Source organism: Lycorma delicatula, chromosome 6, assembly GCF_047948215.1.
Source record: "Lycorma delicatula isolate Av1 chromosome 6, ASM4794821v1, whole genome shotgun sequence".
NCBI lineage: Eukaryota > Metazoa > Arthropoda > Insecta > Hemiptera > Fulgoridae > Lycorma > Lycorma delicatula.
The window spans coordinates 3,147,113-3,164,067 of record NC_134460.1 but is presented as its reverse complement, the minus strand read 5'-3'; the positions used below and the strand labels follow the sequence as shown (position 1 = coordinate 3,164,067).

The window sequence follows — 16,955 nt, the reverse complement described above, 5'->3', positions numbered from 1 at the left end:
GAAACAACAAACGAAAATAAAAAATTTAAGGACATTTGTAATTGATGTTTGATAATTTCTTGGATAGCAATAAAAACATATTTTTTTGAAAAATTTGTTGAAATAGTCTCATTTTATCTCAGTAGACTTTTTTTTTAGCAATATTTGAGCTTTATGATGTAGAATAATATTACTAGTCAAAACCTCCAAAACAATAATCTTGTATCATTGATTTATTCATTATTTAATGTAAATCTCTTTCCAGCAAGCCACTTTTTTATGTTTCAGAAAAACAAAAAGTCACATGTCACTAAAGCTGAAGGAATATGGTGAAAAAGAAAGAAAGAAGAAAGTTGTAACCCATAACTCATGTAACTTAGTTTGTGCACATGTAGATATATGAGCTGGTGTATTGTTATGATGAAAAATCCCATTTTTTCACAAGGAAACAAGTTTTTTTTTTCAACATGACATTTTAAACTGTGCTTATTTTAACTTAATTTCATCTTTCAATCGAACTAATAATAACGAATAATATTCTCTTAAGATGACTGCCTTTTTCAAGATGCTGATTGGTAGAGCCCCTTGTGGGCACTGCCATTAAAGGCGTGGCAAATTAGAGAAAGGACTGAATCCCAGAAGATCAGGTGGTATGGCTGGAAATGGCATAGCTAGGCCCAGTACAGCCACCTGAGAAGTTAGAGGCTTAAAGGCACCTCCCCCCCCCCCAAGACTCTGTAGTGCCCATTGATGGGTCTGGTCTTGGAATGTTGGGGTTTGAAAAAAGAGGTACTGATTAATATTATGCCCTCTCTGTGTGTCTAAAAAAACAGTTGCCATAATATTATTAGTCAATGAAATGACTTTTGCCTTCTTTGAAGCATTTCCTCCGGTTTCTACCGACTGTTCAGACTGTTTTTTCACTTCTGATGTATAGTAATAAATTGATATAAAGATCAATTTTGATTAAATTAAAAAAGTTTTAAGCAATGCTTAGAAGAGCGGCTACATAATTGCAAGCATCCACCTTGATAATAGCTTCTTCACATGAAAATGTTCACGTAAGATGTTGTGTACACTTTAAAGTCAAACCCTGCATCTGTTTATTTGATGACTTTTGAAATTACAAGGTATGTTTAGAAAATAATAGAACACTTTTAATTACACGCCAACAGAGACATTTAGTGAGATGCAGTTGAAAGCATTGTGTTCCGCATAACCTCCTCTGTAACCACATGTTCTTGGATTGCTGATATCTCGTTTAGGTTTCGTGTTATTATTATTATTATTATTATTATTATTATTATTATTATTATTATTATTATTAGAGTGCATCGTGTTATTAGCAATTTTTGTAATGTTATTTGTTTGTAATGTAATATTAATTTTTGTAATCTTAATAAGATCTAATAACATCTTAATAAAGTAGTTTATGGTATTACTCATATACATAAAATTGTGTTATGAGTTCGATTGTTGATGACATTTTGGTTATCTTTGAACCCGTTATAAATGATGAACATCTTATAATATTCAAAAATTCAACTCTTAACATGACGATCTAAAATTTACATTTGAAACAGGTAAGTGCAAAAAAATAAGTTTTTTAGATATCAATACTGAAATAAACATAAAGAATCATATTATAAAAAGATGGCCAGATTTGCTTTGAAATGAACATGTCAGTATACAGAAAACCTACAGCAAGTAAAATAATTATTAATAGAAAATCAAATCATCCATAATCACACAAAATTAATATATTTAAAAGCATGTTGAATAGAGCGATACATTACATACAGAACAACAGGGAAAAATTAAATGCAGAAATAAATATTACAAAGAGTATTGCGTTAAAAAATGGATATAAAACCTTGTTAATTGATAACATTTATAAAAAACAAAATTTAAAATCTAAAAACTAAGAACAGTGAAACCTATAAATAATACACAAAGCATTTATAATATTTATATAAAATACTCTTAATACTAATAATATTATTGAATATTTAATTAATGTTTATAATGATGAAAAATATAAACCCATTTTTTTTTTATTTTTATTATATGATTGTTGGGCATATAAGCCCAACAATTATATAATAAAACATTTCAAAAACCATATGATAATAATGATCTTAATAGTTTATGTGGCATTTATAAAATAATATGTAATGAGTGTGATAAAATTTATATTGGAAAACTAATAGATGATTTAAAGTAAGATTTGCAGAAAATTTTAGATATATATAAACAATAAATTGGGTTTGTTTAATGTTGCTAACCATCTAATAGTGAATAAACATTCTATTACTGACTTGGAAATTAATTTGAAAATAATTGAAGTCACAAATGAATATGATAACAAAAAATTGTACATTTTAGAAAAATATCATATATATAAATATAAACAGAAATTTGTCTTAATCAATCTGCTATACAGCAGCACTTTTGTCAATATTACGTAAAGTTTATATTGTATTAATTCAGTGCTATATTTAGCGGCTGGCCACAAACATGCTTAAAAAATTTTTTTTAACTTTTTATAAATTTTTAATTATTTTAATTAATTATTTGACTACATATATTATGTCAAATATGTAATAATATTAATGTTTTAATATGTAATTATTTTTAATTTTAATCAACTATGATGAGGAATTTCCTCGAAAGTGCTTTTGATATGTAAAACACAAAAAGAAAAATAATAAGATAAGGCAAGAGCTCTTATTGATTCTGTACTGTGATGCATTGTGCTGAGTTTTGTTTATGCTTTTGGAATTAATTAGTAATCGAAAATATGAACAAAAAGAAAAGAAAATATTTTACTAAATTAATATATACATATATATAAATAATGGATATACTATCCGTAATAGTGGATCCTGGGTAAAATGGTTGCACACTTCCTGGAACATCTCAAGGAGGAATAGCCAGGAAATGAAGAGTGTTATGCAACAGTGAAATCCTAAAAGCAGACAAATTACTAGAACTATATTTGAAAAACCAATTCTTGCACGTAGACAACTTTTAAAAATTCTGGGTGCAGTTTGAATTCATGTCATTTCATAGCAGTCTAATCTATGAAAGAAAAAACAAATAACCTTGGCAAGCAAGATTACTGTCTTAAATTATCAGGTATCTAAAATTAAAAGTTTAAAAAGAAGAATCATGCTGAAACTCCGAGGAACAAATTTGTTAAGTGTGCAATCCCAGGGAGAATTTCTTTGCCTGTAGTCTCAACTCGGTACACTGAAAAACATATAACTGAGAAATCATGTAAAATTGCAGGGTTAGATACCTGTAAACAAAGCTCTCAACTTACAATATTACAATGAAATTAGTTTAAATAAATGCGCTTACAGGGACTTTTCTTAAAAAATGAATCACATATTCACTGAAACTATCATCCAACAATGTATCAGCTTCATCTAATACAACATGTTTCACATTTGATAAGTTATAAATACCTGAAACAAATAAAAATATATTGTTAATAAATTTTTATACAAAATATGTTGATTATTTAAAGTTTTTTAGAATAAATCATTCTTGAAAATTGTAGGTGAAATTTATTTAATCTGTTTTTTTAGATAAAGAGCTTTTGCATAAAAAAATTAATTGTTATCAGTGGTGAAACACTGGTTTTACATCATTCCAGAATTATAAATATCATATGGTATGATGAACAGAGATGTCTACCTCTCTGAATTCTTAGGAGATTTTATACAAAATCATGGTTTAAATTTTTTTTATTAACTCTGTCAATTATATGTTAATATTCAATTAGAGGTATCCTTTTCCTACTTAAAAAAAAAAAATTGTTATGAAAAAGGAAAATTGTTTAGCATATGAATAAACTAAGTCTGATCAGGATTCAAACTGTTAACCTTTGATGCAAAATGCATGAAACCATTAAGGTCAGCAGATGATGACAATACATCATTTTTTTATAAATGAAAAGAAAAAGGAAAACAAATAAGCATGTTCTTTAAAAGTTTTTGTTGTATATTGTTTAATTTTCTAACAACTGCAAGTTATCAAAATTACTTTAAACACTACAAGCTGTAACTGTCAATTTCACAGGGACATAAACTTAAAGGTGCTAGTTTCAGACACTGACGCAAGAGGCTATTCCCTTTCTGTACTGTACTGAAGGGGAAGTATGGGAAGCTACTTAAGAAGACATTTCATTTTTTACTAATGAATAATTTTATAGAAATTAATGTTCATTGAAATATACATAAACATTTTCATACATATCTTAAACTTCGAAAGCAATTTGAGGAAAAATAAAAGTAGTAACTGAAATAACTTGGCGATGATAAACTTTATGTTATACCTATTTTTTGCTTCTGCTAGTTAACTTCACTTCAGAAAAATGTTTCTTATAAGTATCTAAATATACAAAATATTTAAAAAATTATCTTAGGTTTATTTTTACTAAATTTTATTAGGATTTAAAAAATGAAAAGAAAGCACAGTTTCTAAATATAAGAAGTAATGTTTAGTAAGGTGAAATGATGTGAATGATAGTAAAACTACATTGTAAAACTGGATTATTTTTTAGAGACTTGCACAGAACTTAGGTCAATTACTTCACATCAAAAATTTAAAAAAATAATTCAGTATACAAATATTAAATGAGCAAAACAGATTCATTCAATTATATTTTCTAGACACAAATTTGTTATAATATGGTTCAGTTTGTGGTTTATTTATCAGAAAATACGTTATATTTTTACATAAAATAATTTGAGTATTCAAAAATTGATTTTTAATCAGCTGACAAAAATAAACACAAGTGTTTTATCCAATCACAAGACCAATTTTTGCAGATGCTCATTCCTTTTTCATTGTAGTGCTTAAGAATTTCAAGACCACAGCCATTCTTTGAGTTTTGCACATGCTAGTCAATGTTTTGGTATCCACCTTAAACAAAAGTTACAGAAACACTGATTTCTGTCAGGAGCAAAGGTCATTCTTTAACTCTGTGAAACTCATAAATCATGTAACAATGTTTATCCTACAAAATTAGTTCAACTTTTTGAACAAGTTTATCAGTAATAAGTGATTCCCCCATCATGGATATCTGTGTATTCCTCTGCAAGTTTCCTGGACCATCTTTACAGAGCTTTCACTCATAACATTATTAGTATAAACAAGACACAACTGTCTATAGATTTTGGGGGAGAGGGCTGTTCCATCTATTATCAAAAAATAAATTATATTGCATAACTCACAGTACTGTATTTAATCAATTACTGTTGCCATATGAGGAATAACTAAGATGTAATGCACAATGAAATGTAACAGGAGAACAAGATGCTGCATAAAGTGACAGGTGCTGGCATCTTGTAATTTCATTTCTCAACAACTAACATTTTAAACTCGTTGATCCAAACACTTTCATATTCTTAGAGTCATCCAACTAACATTTTAAACTCATTGATCCATACCCTTTCATATTCTTAGTCATCATTGTTATGAAATCGAGTATACCTGCTATGTTAATGTGTTTGAAGGATGCAACTTTTTTTTCAATACTATGACAGGAGAAAAACTTAGATGCATCACTATGATCCAGAAGAAACACAGCAGAATTGGAACAGTCGTACTACGGTTCACTGTCATCAAAATAAATCAAAACACAATCCTCTGTAAAAAAAATTCTCTTGACATGTTATGGGATTCCAAAAACACTTACATAACTGACTACCTGGAAGCTGGGCTAACTGTAAATTCTATGCAATAAAGGAAAAGGTTAACACTCCTTAGGATGCATGTATAAGGTGTTCATGAAGCATCATGACACACAGCCGCATCAACACATTCAACTGCAGAGGGTCTTATAAAGTTGAAATTTTAACATATTCCACATCCTTCATACTTACAGATTCAGTGTCATGCGACTTTCACTTCTTTCTGCAATTATAGAAAAATATTAAGAAAATTCATTTCATTAAGGATAATGAACTGAAGGACCCAGTGAGATCTTGGATTACAGAAAGCCCACCAGCATTCCAGCATTCTTCATTGATGGAATGAGAAAACTGGTCCACTATTAGGGGAAATGTGTAGCTGCAAATAGTGAGTATGTAAAAAAATAATATAAGATTTTTAATACAATTTATTTTTATGCAGTATTTGCTTCATCTATCTTTTTTTTAATTTGTAGATCATGAGTGACTGTGCGTACATTCAATCACCGCTCATAGCACTCAACAGAATAGAGAGCAGCAGATGAGCATGCAACAAGGTCTATGGCAAAACCAATAACTCACAACAGTTAACTGGAAATCTATATTGGAATTGACCTTGAAACAACATTAATTTACGTACAAAATAATTTACATACCGGATGATGTTAATTTGCTTATAACACCAACAGTAGCAACAAGAATGTCAATAAATTCAAATTTTGGATTCATCATAATTCTTTTAGTATGACCACCAATAAGTACTTTACAATCTATTGATAAGTTATATCCAATACTTGATGCAACTTCCTGAAAAATAATATGTAGCATAAGGTATTACTTAACAATGTATAAAAATTTCACAAAAAATACAAAATAAATGTCTGCGTAAAATAGATAAACTATAAACGATGAATCATAAATTAGCTTAAGTAGATATAAAAAAGTTAATAATAATAATAATAATGAAATGTTAATAATTATGTTATGTTGATCCCATTGCCTAATAAAGATTGAATTCTTTCTAATCACATGTTGATTCAAACCTTGATAATTTACTGTCATTCAAATTATCACAAAAAAACTAACGTCATCTACTTCCAAATTTTTTCTTCCTATATTATTTGATTTATAAAATTATGCCACTATCTGGAAAAATGTATTAAAACAATTCTGATCAAAGATTATAACGTGAAATGAAAATGGATATTACATGTTAGAGGATTTGTTCTTAAAGTGGGCGATAATGTCCCCATGTGGGCGCTGGAGGCCTTTGGGAGTTGGTAAAAGGCCCACAGAAAATTGGGGAAGGCTAACCCACCCGGCTTGGTCTAGTGGTGAATGCGTCTTCCCAAATCAGCTGATTTGGAAGTCAAGAGTTCCAGCATTCAAATACCAGTAAAGTCAGTTATTTTTACACAGATTTGAATACTAGATAGTGGATACCGGTGTTCTTTGGTGATTGGGTTTCAATTAACCACAAATCTCAGGAATGGCTGAACTGAGACTGTACAAGACTCACTTCATTTACATTCATACATATCATCCTCATTCATCCTCTGAAGTATTATCTGACAGGTAGTTACTGTTGGCTAAACAGGAAAAAGAAAGAAAGGAAGGCGATGGCTGTTTGAATAAAAAGGAAAATATTATGTTTTCCTGATATTTCAAACTAAAATTAAATACCTACTACAATAGTACAAAAAATTAAAGGTATACTATATTTTATGATGAAAAATGATTGTATCAAACCACTTTTACTTTGTAACCAAGAGGCTTACAGACGAATAAAAAAAAATAATTATAGACTTAAGCTATAATTTATTTTTTGTATGTCTCTATGATTTTTCTGAACCGAAATATCCACTTTAAAGAGAAGAGGCTACTTTTGTCTTTACTGCTGCATATCTCCTGATCTAAGCAACGTACTGATAAAATATGGAATAAATATGGAAATTAAAGGGTATTGATCCAGCTGACCTAGCTTTAATGACAAATTGGTCTTTAATGTAGCGTTGCAGTTTTGGCTTTTGTTCAATTTGCGCTGATGTATTGAAATCTTTAAAGTTTGAGACTGCAACATATATCACCCACTCACAGCTTAACCCAAGATCATGTTACAGTCTCGATCATTAAAGATTTCAATATCTCGACACAAAATTAACAAAATCCAAAAACTGCAATGTTACATTAAAAACTTCACAATTTGTCATTAAAGCTAGATCAAAACTCTCTAATTTCCATATTTATTTGTATCGATAAGTTTAAAAATTTTGGGGGCGCTAGAAAAGTTTTGATTCTCAATGTGGGAGGTGGGTGAAAAAGTTTGAGAATAAATGTGTTAGGGCAAAGTATACCAAAGTAAACTTTGTGTATTTTTGTACCACTGTGTATTTGATGAAGCCAACTAAGTATGATTTATAATTTTAATTCTACTTACCAAATTCATGGTTATGGAATGTTGGATATAAGGGTGTTTTGTAATGTAAACTTTAAATTGTATGATTTTTTTTTGGTGGGGGAGGGGTTTAAGTAAGTTCTTATATATTTTTAAATTGCTGTTTACAATATTATCTGTTACTGACATGTACAACTTTTGAGATAGCATCTGTGAAAAGATTGTTTTTTATTACTATTTCCAATGATATATGGTAAGCAACCTTCCTTGAATCATTAAAAGATTGCAATTATTAATGGTGTTTGAAGTAGTAAATAATTGTCAAATTGTAAGCAAACTGTAACCATATTTATTAACTTGAATGAATATATTATATTGTCTGATGATTGTCATCAAAAGTGTTTAGATAAATTACAAAAGTACACTTATAGACAAGATTGAATTTCATTTCCATATAAAACACTACAAGATTGTAATAATTGAACGCGTTAAAAGAATTGCTATGTAGAAATAAATTAACGTGACACAATGCCATAATGAGTCGAGAAAGCCAACTGAGCAAAGCAACCGTAGAGGCAGAACACCATAGCGGTCAGTAAGAAAACAATCGCTTTTAACTGTTAACTTTTAAATAATTTTCAATAAGGTAAAAGGAACAAGCATAGCTAAGTTTTCATAAAATTCAATGTCTTCAAAATTTAGAAATAAATCCCTAAAAATGAATCATTCAAAGATATAATAGAATCTCCTGACTATAAAAAAACACCACACCATACCTTATGATCAAAATGTTTTTGAAACAATAAGACGCCAACATATATGCAAACATATGTTTGTAATCAAAAAATTAGTTAAAGAGCTAATTATGTGATAAACCTCTTGCAGCAAAGCGCATGATTATTCTATAATCTACAAGAGGAAACCGGCAAAGAATTATATTTATTATACATCATTAACACCACATATGCAGAAATAATAAGTCTACACGGCAGGCATAGAATCACAAAATATAAATAAAATAATACAAAACAATACCAGGAAGTAATACCAAAATTACAGTTGACATACCTTTTCCAAACAAACTCCAGTTTCATATTACAAGTAGCGTACAATTAAAGATAATTTTTATAAGATATAACACATTTTACATTTATTAACAGCCTTGATCGAGTCTGGAAAATTATGAAGAAAGAAAGACAACTACCACTCATCAGACAGATATTCACTTACCAAATAATAATAACAGTCTACCAAAAAGCCCTACAAAACCCTCCTAAATCCCTTCCTTCTGTTGGTTTTAATTTTAACATGCGGTGGAAGCTCATTATAAAGATAGCAATCAGCATAATTTAGCACACATTCATAGCTGGATGTCCATTCATGTGCTTTGGATAGGGCAGGACATTTTTATGCCAGATGTCATAGGTATGAAAGTCAGAGTTATGTTTCCTCAATAAATAGTACAGTCTGGAAAATATAAATAGATGGAAGAGTGAGGATTCTGTCTAAAAGAACTGCATGATTTACCAGGTTTAATCGACAAATCACATAAATTACCTTTTTTGAATAATAAATATTTTTTGCTATCAACAGAATTATCCCAAAAACTCTTAATTTAAAAGCGAATATACATATGCATCATGCAATCATCAACAGAGTTTTCCTGTTCATTACCCATGATAGTATAAATAGAACAAAATAGCCCAGGGTTTAATTTAGATGAGACCCAGAAAATCAGTAGAGCTTGAAAATCTCAATGCATCCAATGGAGTATCAGTAACTGTTCCATGATTCAAATTAAACCTTATTGCTTGTATTTTAAGGGAATTACGTAGCAAGTCATCAGCTAGAAGCCATCAATTCATTCTATTAAGACCGCTACTCACTAAATTAGAGAAATTAGAATAATTTAATTTTGTAAAAGCCACCGTGGTATCATCGCAAATATAATCAGCCTCGACAGATGCATAAAATTTGGTAGTCATTTACATAAATCAGAATTTATGGCATTCTGTCTTGTTATCTCTGAATACTTGGAGATTTGTACCAGGCAGAAAACTAAATTCAGAGAGTATGCAGCTCTGCTCCCTTAATATTAAAACAAAAAAGATGAAAAAAAAAACAATAAAAAAATAAACCAAAAAAAACAAACTTTTTTTCTTTTTGTTTCTTGGATGGGTAATGCTTTTTATTTTAAGTAACCCTAGGGCTATTTGGGGTGTTCGGATAGACATAGAATTTCTTTTGAATTATCTACCTTCTTTAGGATTTTAGGATTATTTTTATTTTTATTTGTCGATTATAATTTTTTGTTCATATTCGGAAAACATATAAAACTGTAAATGAAAACTGACCAAAATTACTTGTAATTTGGGCACTTTTTTATTCCTGATCACACGTAATGTTAAACATTTACTGATTAGGATTTGGATTCGAGAGAGAATGAGAGCCCACAAAGTTTATGACAGACTAAAAAGTTGCACTTTCAAACCTAGGACAGATTGAGCTCTGTCTAGGTGATTTTATGATTCAACTTGACTTTGTCATTTTGACAGTAGCCTTTGTTCACTTTCATTTCCTCCTTATTAATAGTAAATAAACTATCCAACTATTTTCTTCTTACTTATGTAAAGCACATAAATCTGTTATTCTAGTTGAGTTCAACAGCTGCTTTATATTGTATACTTTTTCTTTCTAATAGTATTGTTGGTCTAAATCAATCGGTAAAAGATAAACTTAAAAGATAAAGATCAGTAACTTAAACTGTTAAACTAAATATAAATAGATTAATTATAATACTCTTTAAACATTAATATTGTACACGTACACCGTTTTAAACTTAACAATGTGAGATAATGTACTAACGATACAATATTTAAATAAGTGAAGATGTATCTAAATATTTTATAAATTAAATAAATATTGATCAGACTAACAAGACTTTATTTAAAGATATTTGATTCAGCGACATAGATTCTGAATAATGAAAGGTGCACTTAAGCACAGTTATTCAAACCAGCCTTTGCCATTTAGTTCTTTAGGGCAGATATGAGTTTTGATGTGTCGAATTGCCCTGAACCAGGTCAGGTTCCTGTTGGATGGTAATCAGCAGAATAATTCCACCTTGCACCGTGAGTTGGCAATAATTACTCGACTACAGCGGGGTAGGTTTTGGCCGTACTTAGCGCGATTGGTGAGGCCCAAACTGAGTCCACCCTCAGCAATATTTCATTGTCTTTGATGCCAAACCTACTTAAAAGCAGGACAATCATCTAGAAATCTGGGGGGGTATAGCCTGTACTATGGTCATTAGATATGATACTGCTAGAAACCATAAGGTAACTGCACTATAGGTAAGTAGGTGATTGTGTGGCATTACAACTAAGTGAATGAAATATAAAGTGAGAAGACCCTAGGACTGTTGTGTATGTTCACTCTGTCAGCTGTCTGTTGATTTTATCTTAAGGGAAGCTCATGAGAGAGCTTTGCCCCTCTTTTATATATTTTAAATACAAAAATATTCGAATAAATAAACTTCTAAACTCATTTTGCTTTTTATTTTTACTTTAGAAGGTCCATTATATATATATATATATATATATATATATATATATTGAAGGTTATATTTTATATTATAGTTTTAATATTATATTTTATTGAAGGTTATAAATTAAATATTTATATATATGACTTAATTAATTCTAAACAAATTTATATGAAAAAATTTTTTAATTAAACAACATTAATAATTAAAATTAAATAATTTAAATAAACATTAATAATTAAATTAATAATTCCAGGTAATTTATCTACTTTTCTATAATTTTCCTGAAATTCTAAGTTTACTAATGACTAAATGAATAATTTTTACAAAACATTTTTAACAAAGTCGGTTACCAAAATCTGACATGCCAATTCTCTACTGGGCGTAATAATTAATGCTAATGGAGAATTAGGTGGTCGATTTTTTGCTTCTTCTTTCCACTGTTGCATCTTTTCCATGATAGGTAATAAGAATGCTAATGTTTTTCCACACCCGGTCTCAGCAGCTATAATACTACATTGCCCTCCAATTATAACAGGAATTGCATCGACCTTAAATAATTAAAAAGAAGTATACAGATAAAATTTTATATAATTTTAATTAATTTAAAAAAATGTATTAAAAACGTGTCCTCTTATTATTAAATTATGTCTCTACTTTGTATCTTTAATTAGTTAATTTACTAACATCTTGTTCTGTAGCTTTACTGACTTACAATCATGTTTAGGATTCAAAAATTCTTAAATCTCAGGACCGTACATTTTATCTGGCTCCACCTGTAAACCATACACCTTGTAGATAGGTATTATAATAATAAAGTAGAATAAAGCTAAATAAAATATAGACTTATCAAATAACTTTATAAGATAAAAAATTTATTTAATACTTAAAAGTATCTACTCGGTAAAAAAAACAAACAAACATTATGTTATGTGCCATAAGCTAATGGTCTTAGATGACCAAAACAAGAAGTAAGTCATAAATGAAATTAGAATACGCCAAGAATTACACACATTCTATGCCACTAGGGAAATTAAGTTACTTATTGTCTCCTTCACAAAGCCAAATATACTGTTGGGAAAAATTACCAAATAAAATGACACATAGCTTGTTTTTGCCAAAAGAATTGGACTTTATTTTTTGACAGAATAAAATCAAAATTATATAACCATATTCATAAAAACTGCATAAATACATTATCACATTTTAATACTTTGTTAAGACTGCACAAAATCTCCATGTACGATATTTATATATAACAACCCTTAATTTAAAGTACAGGTAAATTTGTTACCTTTAATATTTCTTTTACATACACAAAGTATATCATTAAAATTTTATATGAATAAAGCAAAATAAGAAAACTCACTTGAGATTTTTTTTATGAATTTTACAACTTCCTAGCAGGCATTGATTAATATGACATGTTAAAATTATGAACATACTTAATTATAAATATATCTGCATTTTAAATTCCTCTGTAAATACAGCCTCTGTCTTCTTACTACCCCATTATTTCTTCTAGTACTCTTTATTAAGATTCATTGCTCTAGAATTTAAAATATATACAATAAATATTGTTTATAGTGATGTCCAAGGGACCAAAGATTTTGGTCATCATAACTGATGTTTAGGTAGCTTAGTGGTACTATTTTAATGCCATCTACAACTTTATATGGCATCTTAATAAGTATTAATTATAATCATTAAAAACAATAATTTATTTCTGTAATAAAGTAATAAAAAAAACAACTATGTGGTAGAGTAAAAGAAGATAGAGAAAAATTGTAAAAATTACTTTTTCTATAAAAAGTTGGTTGTTTTGAACATTCCATGTTGTAGTACAATTTTTGAAGACTCTCTTCTAAATCAAAACAAACACTCTTCGTTTCTTTATTAACAATTTCTGTAAAACTGGGAAACGGTTTTCATTGCCGCTAAAACTTCTGGAAGATTTGGCCGTTCATGTCTTCATTGTTGTCGCTATCATTACCCCCTCGTTGTCATTACATGCATCCTCATCCTTTTCTGCTAGTACTGAAGCCACTGCATCATCATCTGTTACAGTTTCATGCGCTTCTAAACCTTTGTCAACCTATTGATAATCTTCAAACAATACATTTGACAACGACTGGTTTTGCAGACTATTGCCCCATTTTACAAGAGATTTTTCTTCGCATGCGATGTCAGTAACCTTGCCAGCCTGTGGTAAAAATCCTGCATGTCGAAAGCAATTTTTTTAGTCAGCAGAGAAACCTCATTCCATGATCTTTCTAACATAATTATAACATCCAGAATATTATTTGTGTTTCCTTTTTTTATCTAAATCCTGTATCGTTTGTAAAATCGGATGTTTTTTTTGTAATTGACTTTTACCGACTTGATCACGCCTTGATCCAAGAGCTGTAAGACTGTTATTTTTCGGTGGTAAGAACACTAACTTTATACACCAAAGATTTTCAACAAGTGGATGAGCCGGACAGTTGTCAATGAGTAGTAGTGTTTTGTCATTTACAATCTTTAATTCACAGTCCCATTTTCGTAACAAAGACGTAAAGATATCACTTGTCATCCAAGCTTTCTTGTTACTTTCGTACATAACAGGAAGCAATTTCAAATTTTTAAAACATTGGTGTTCAGTGCTTTTCTCTATAACTAGAATTTTTTTCAGTCAGATCCAGTCATATTTGTAGCAATTAGTGCTGTTAGTCTTTCTTTTGATAATTTTTCCCAAAACATGTTTCGCCTTTAAACCAAAGGGCTCTTTCTGGAGTCAGTTAAAAAAAAAGACTGGATTCATCAGCATTATAGATTTTTTCATCCGAGTAACCCTCTTTAATTTGGCTAAATAGTTTCTAGCCATTTTTCTGACACACCAGTTGGAGCTGCTGCAGCCTCACCCCTTATTCTCCCCAACAAATTATCATGATGCTGACAAAACTGTTGTATCCAAGCTGAAGTTATTTCTTGTAATTTACTGAATTTTTCACAAAAATCATACACCTTAGTTTGCAATATAGGGCTGCTGATAGGGATATCACTAGCTCGATAACTATAGTACATATGCAGGTAAAAAGGAAAAGGTGACTCATTTTAACCGTCAAAATATTTTTGTAACTACAATGTAGATATACTATGTTACTGACGAGTCACTTCCATTCGTCATTATAAGTGATTAAATGTTGCATTGCAGTAGAAAAAATAAGTCATAATAATCGATATATCACTACAACCAACATAATTACAAACACTATAATACTGTATTTATGTATTAACAGCATACCAAACCAACCAAGAGACAAGTTTTTGGTCAATATATCTCATATGTCATTGTATCCAACGTCACTATAAATGATACTTACTATATAAAGTAATAGACAATTTTCCCATTTGCAAAATGTTCTGGCTTAAATAATAATAGTTCAAAAATAAATTACAGCAACATGAATTCTACGTGAAATGACTCATAAAATTAACAAAACATTTTTGCATGCAGATCTTTCTTTTAACAGATGATGAATTACCTGTATTTTTGTTGGTCGTATAATTCCTTGTTTTTCTAGACATTCTACCAAAATTTTGTTTAAACCTATATCATGAAAATTGTTTACATTTTCATCCCAGTGAAATGATTCTCTTTCTGATTTCTAATAACAGAAAAAATTAAATTAATTTTATCAATAAATATAGCAAATCATCATCCTGTTTTTAAATGTAGTATAACAAACAACTCACTAATACAAGGTCTGTTCAAGAAATACATAGACTGTTTGAATTGCTCGGGTCCAGTTGGTTCCAGTCAAATTCACTTGACGTCACCATGTTCGTACAGATCAGCTGATTACAACACAGTTTTTTGATTGCAAATATGTGGTTGTTTGTGAAGTGTGTTTTTTCATTTGGCAAATTTTAGAACAAGTGGCTTGAACGAGCAACGAATTGCTGAGAAATTTTGCGTTAAACTCGGAAAATCTGCGAGTGAAACTTTTGATATGCTCAAGCGGCTTACAGCGACATTGCTGTGAAGCGTGCGACATGTTTTAAGTGGCATGGATGTTTTAAAGATGGTCGTCAGTCGTTGAAGACGATGAGTGTCCTGGACATCCTTCCATGTCAACTGACAACTCACATGTAGACAAAATAAACATCCTGGTTCAGGCAAATTGATGTCTGACCATCAGAGAGCTTGCTGAAGAGTGTGGGATATATGAGTTGGATCATGTTACCAAGATTTTGACAGAAAAATTGAAGATGCACCGCAGTGCTGCAAAATTTGTTCCACACCTAATGACGGACGACCAAAAAACCCATTGCGTCCAGGCTTATCAAGAATTGCTTGAACGTTCAGAAGAAGATGAAAAGTTCGTGTCGAGGATCATTACATGTGATGAATCTTGGGTGTACGGTTATGACATTGAAACAAAGATTCAATTGTCCCAGTAGGTGGGTGAAACAGACCAAAAAAAGCTTGCCAGGTTCGTTCCAATGTGAAGGTGATGTTGACAGTATTGTTTGATGCTCAGGGCGTAGTCCACCACGAGTACCTCCCAAGGCTCCACAGTGAATCAGACTTACTACATTGAAGTTCTCAAACGTCTGCAGGACGTTATTTAGCAGAAAAGGTCAGAAATGTGGAAGAGCGGTGACTGGTTTTTTCATCACGACAGCGCTCCAGCCCATTCAGCCCTCAGAACTCATGAGTTTTTGGCCAAACACTCGATCACTGTTCTTCCCCTCACCCTACTCACCTGACCTCACTCCTTGTAATTTCTTCTTGTTCCTCAAACTCAAAAGACCTTTGAAAGGAAGAACATTTGAAACGATTTCTGAGATTGAAGCAAATTCGATGAAGGAACTGAAGAACATCACAAAAGAAGCGTTTCAGGTCTGTTTCCAACATTGGAAACACTGTTAACTATCGGGGAGAGGAGTACTTTGAAGGGGACCCAGACAAGTAACTTCAAAATAAAGAACATTTTGTTTTATGACATTAGTCTATGTATTTTTTGAACAGACCTCGTACAATTCTGGCTAATAGTCCATCAAAGGCGAATTTGTCAACAAAATTCTTTTACTACTACTTAAGGAAAAGTTGAGGAAAGTTAGTGTTAAAGTATAAAATATTCATGAAAAGAATTATACAAAAATATTATTCTACTCTGAGTAAACTTTTGAGGTACAGATTACATGGAAATTGTATTTCCAACCCCCTTTCATTAATAGTAATTAAAATTAAATGGCATCAATGATTTATATTCAGAAGTCAACCAAAATACATAACCAAAGTGAGATACTAATGCAATGGAATCATGTAATTAATATTATTAGGAATTAT

The 16,955-nt window shown here is 30.2% G+C and overlaps 1 protein-coding gene across 3 annotated transcripts in view; it reads right to left on the bottom strand.

Annotated features, from left to right (window-relative positions):
* Positions 1-16,955, bottom strand: part of Dbp21E2 (putative ATP-dependent RNA helicase Dbp21E2) — a 55,092-nt gene that overhangs the window by 17,977 nt on the left and 20,160 nt on the right. For all 3 annotated transcript variants that reach the window (XM_075369138.1, XM_075369139.1, XM_075369137.1), the window contains exons 4-7: positions 15,145-15,267; positions 11,974-12,171; positions 6,338-6,488; positions 3,343-3,449 (exon numbers count right to left, since the gene is read on the bottom strand). In XM_075369138.1, coding sequence (XP_075225253.1) covers positions 3,343-3,449; positions 6,338-6,488; positions 11,974-12,171; positions 15,145-15,267 — 579 coding nt within the window. The remainder of the gene's footprint in view (positions 1-3,342; positions 3,450-6,337; positions 6,489-11,973; positions 12,172-15,144; positions 15,268-16,955) is intronic.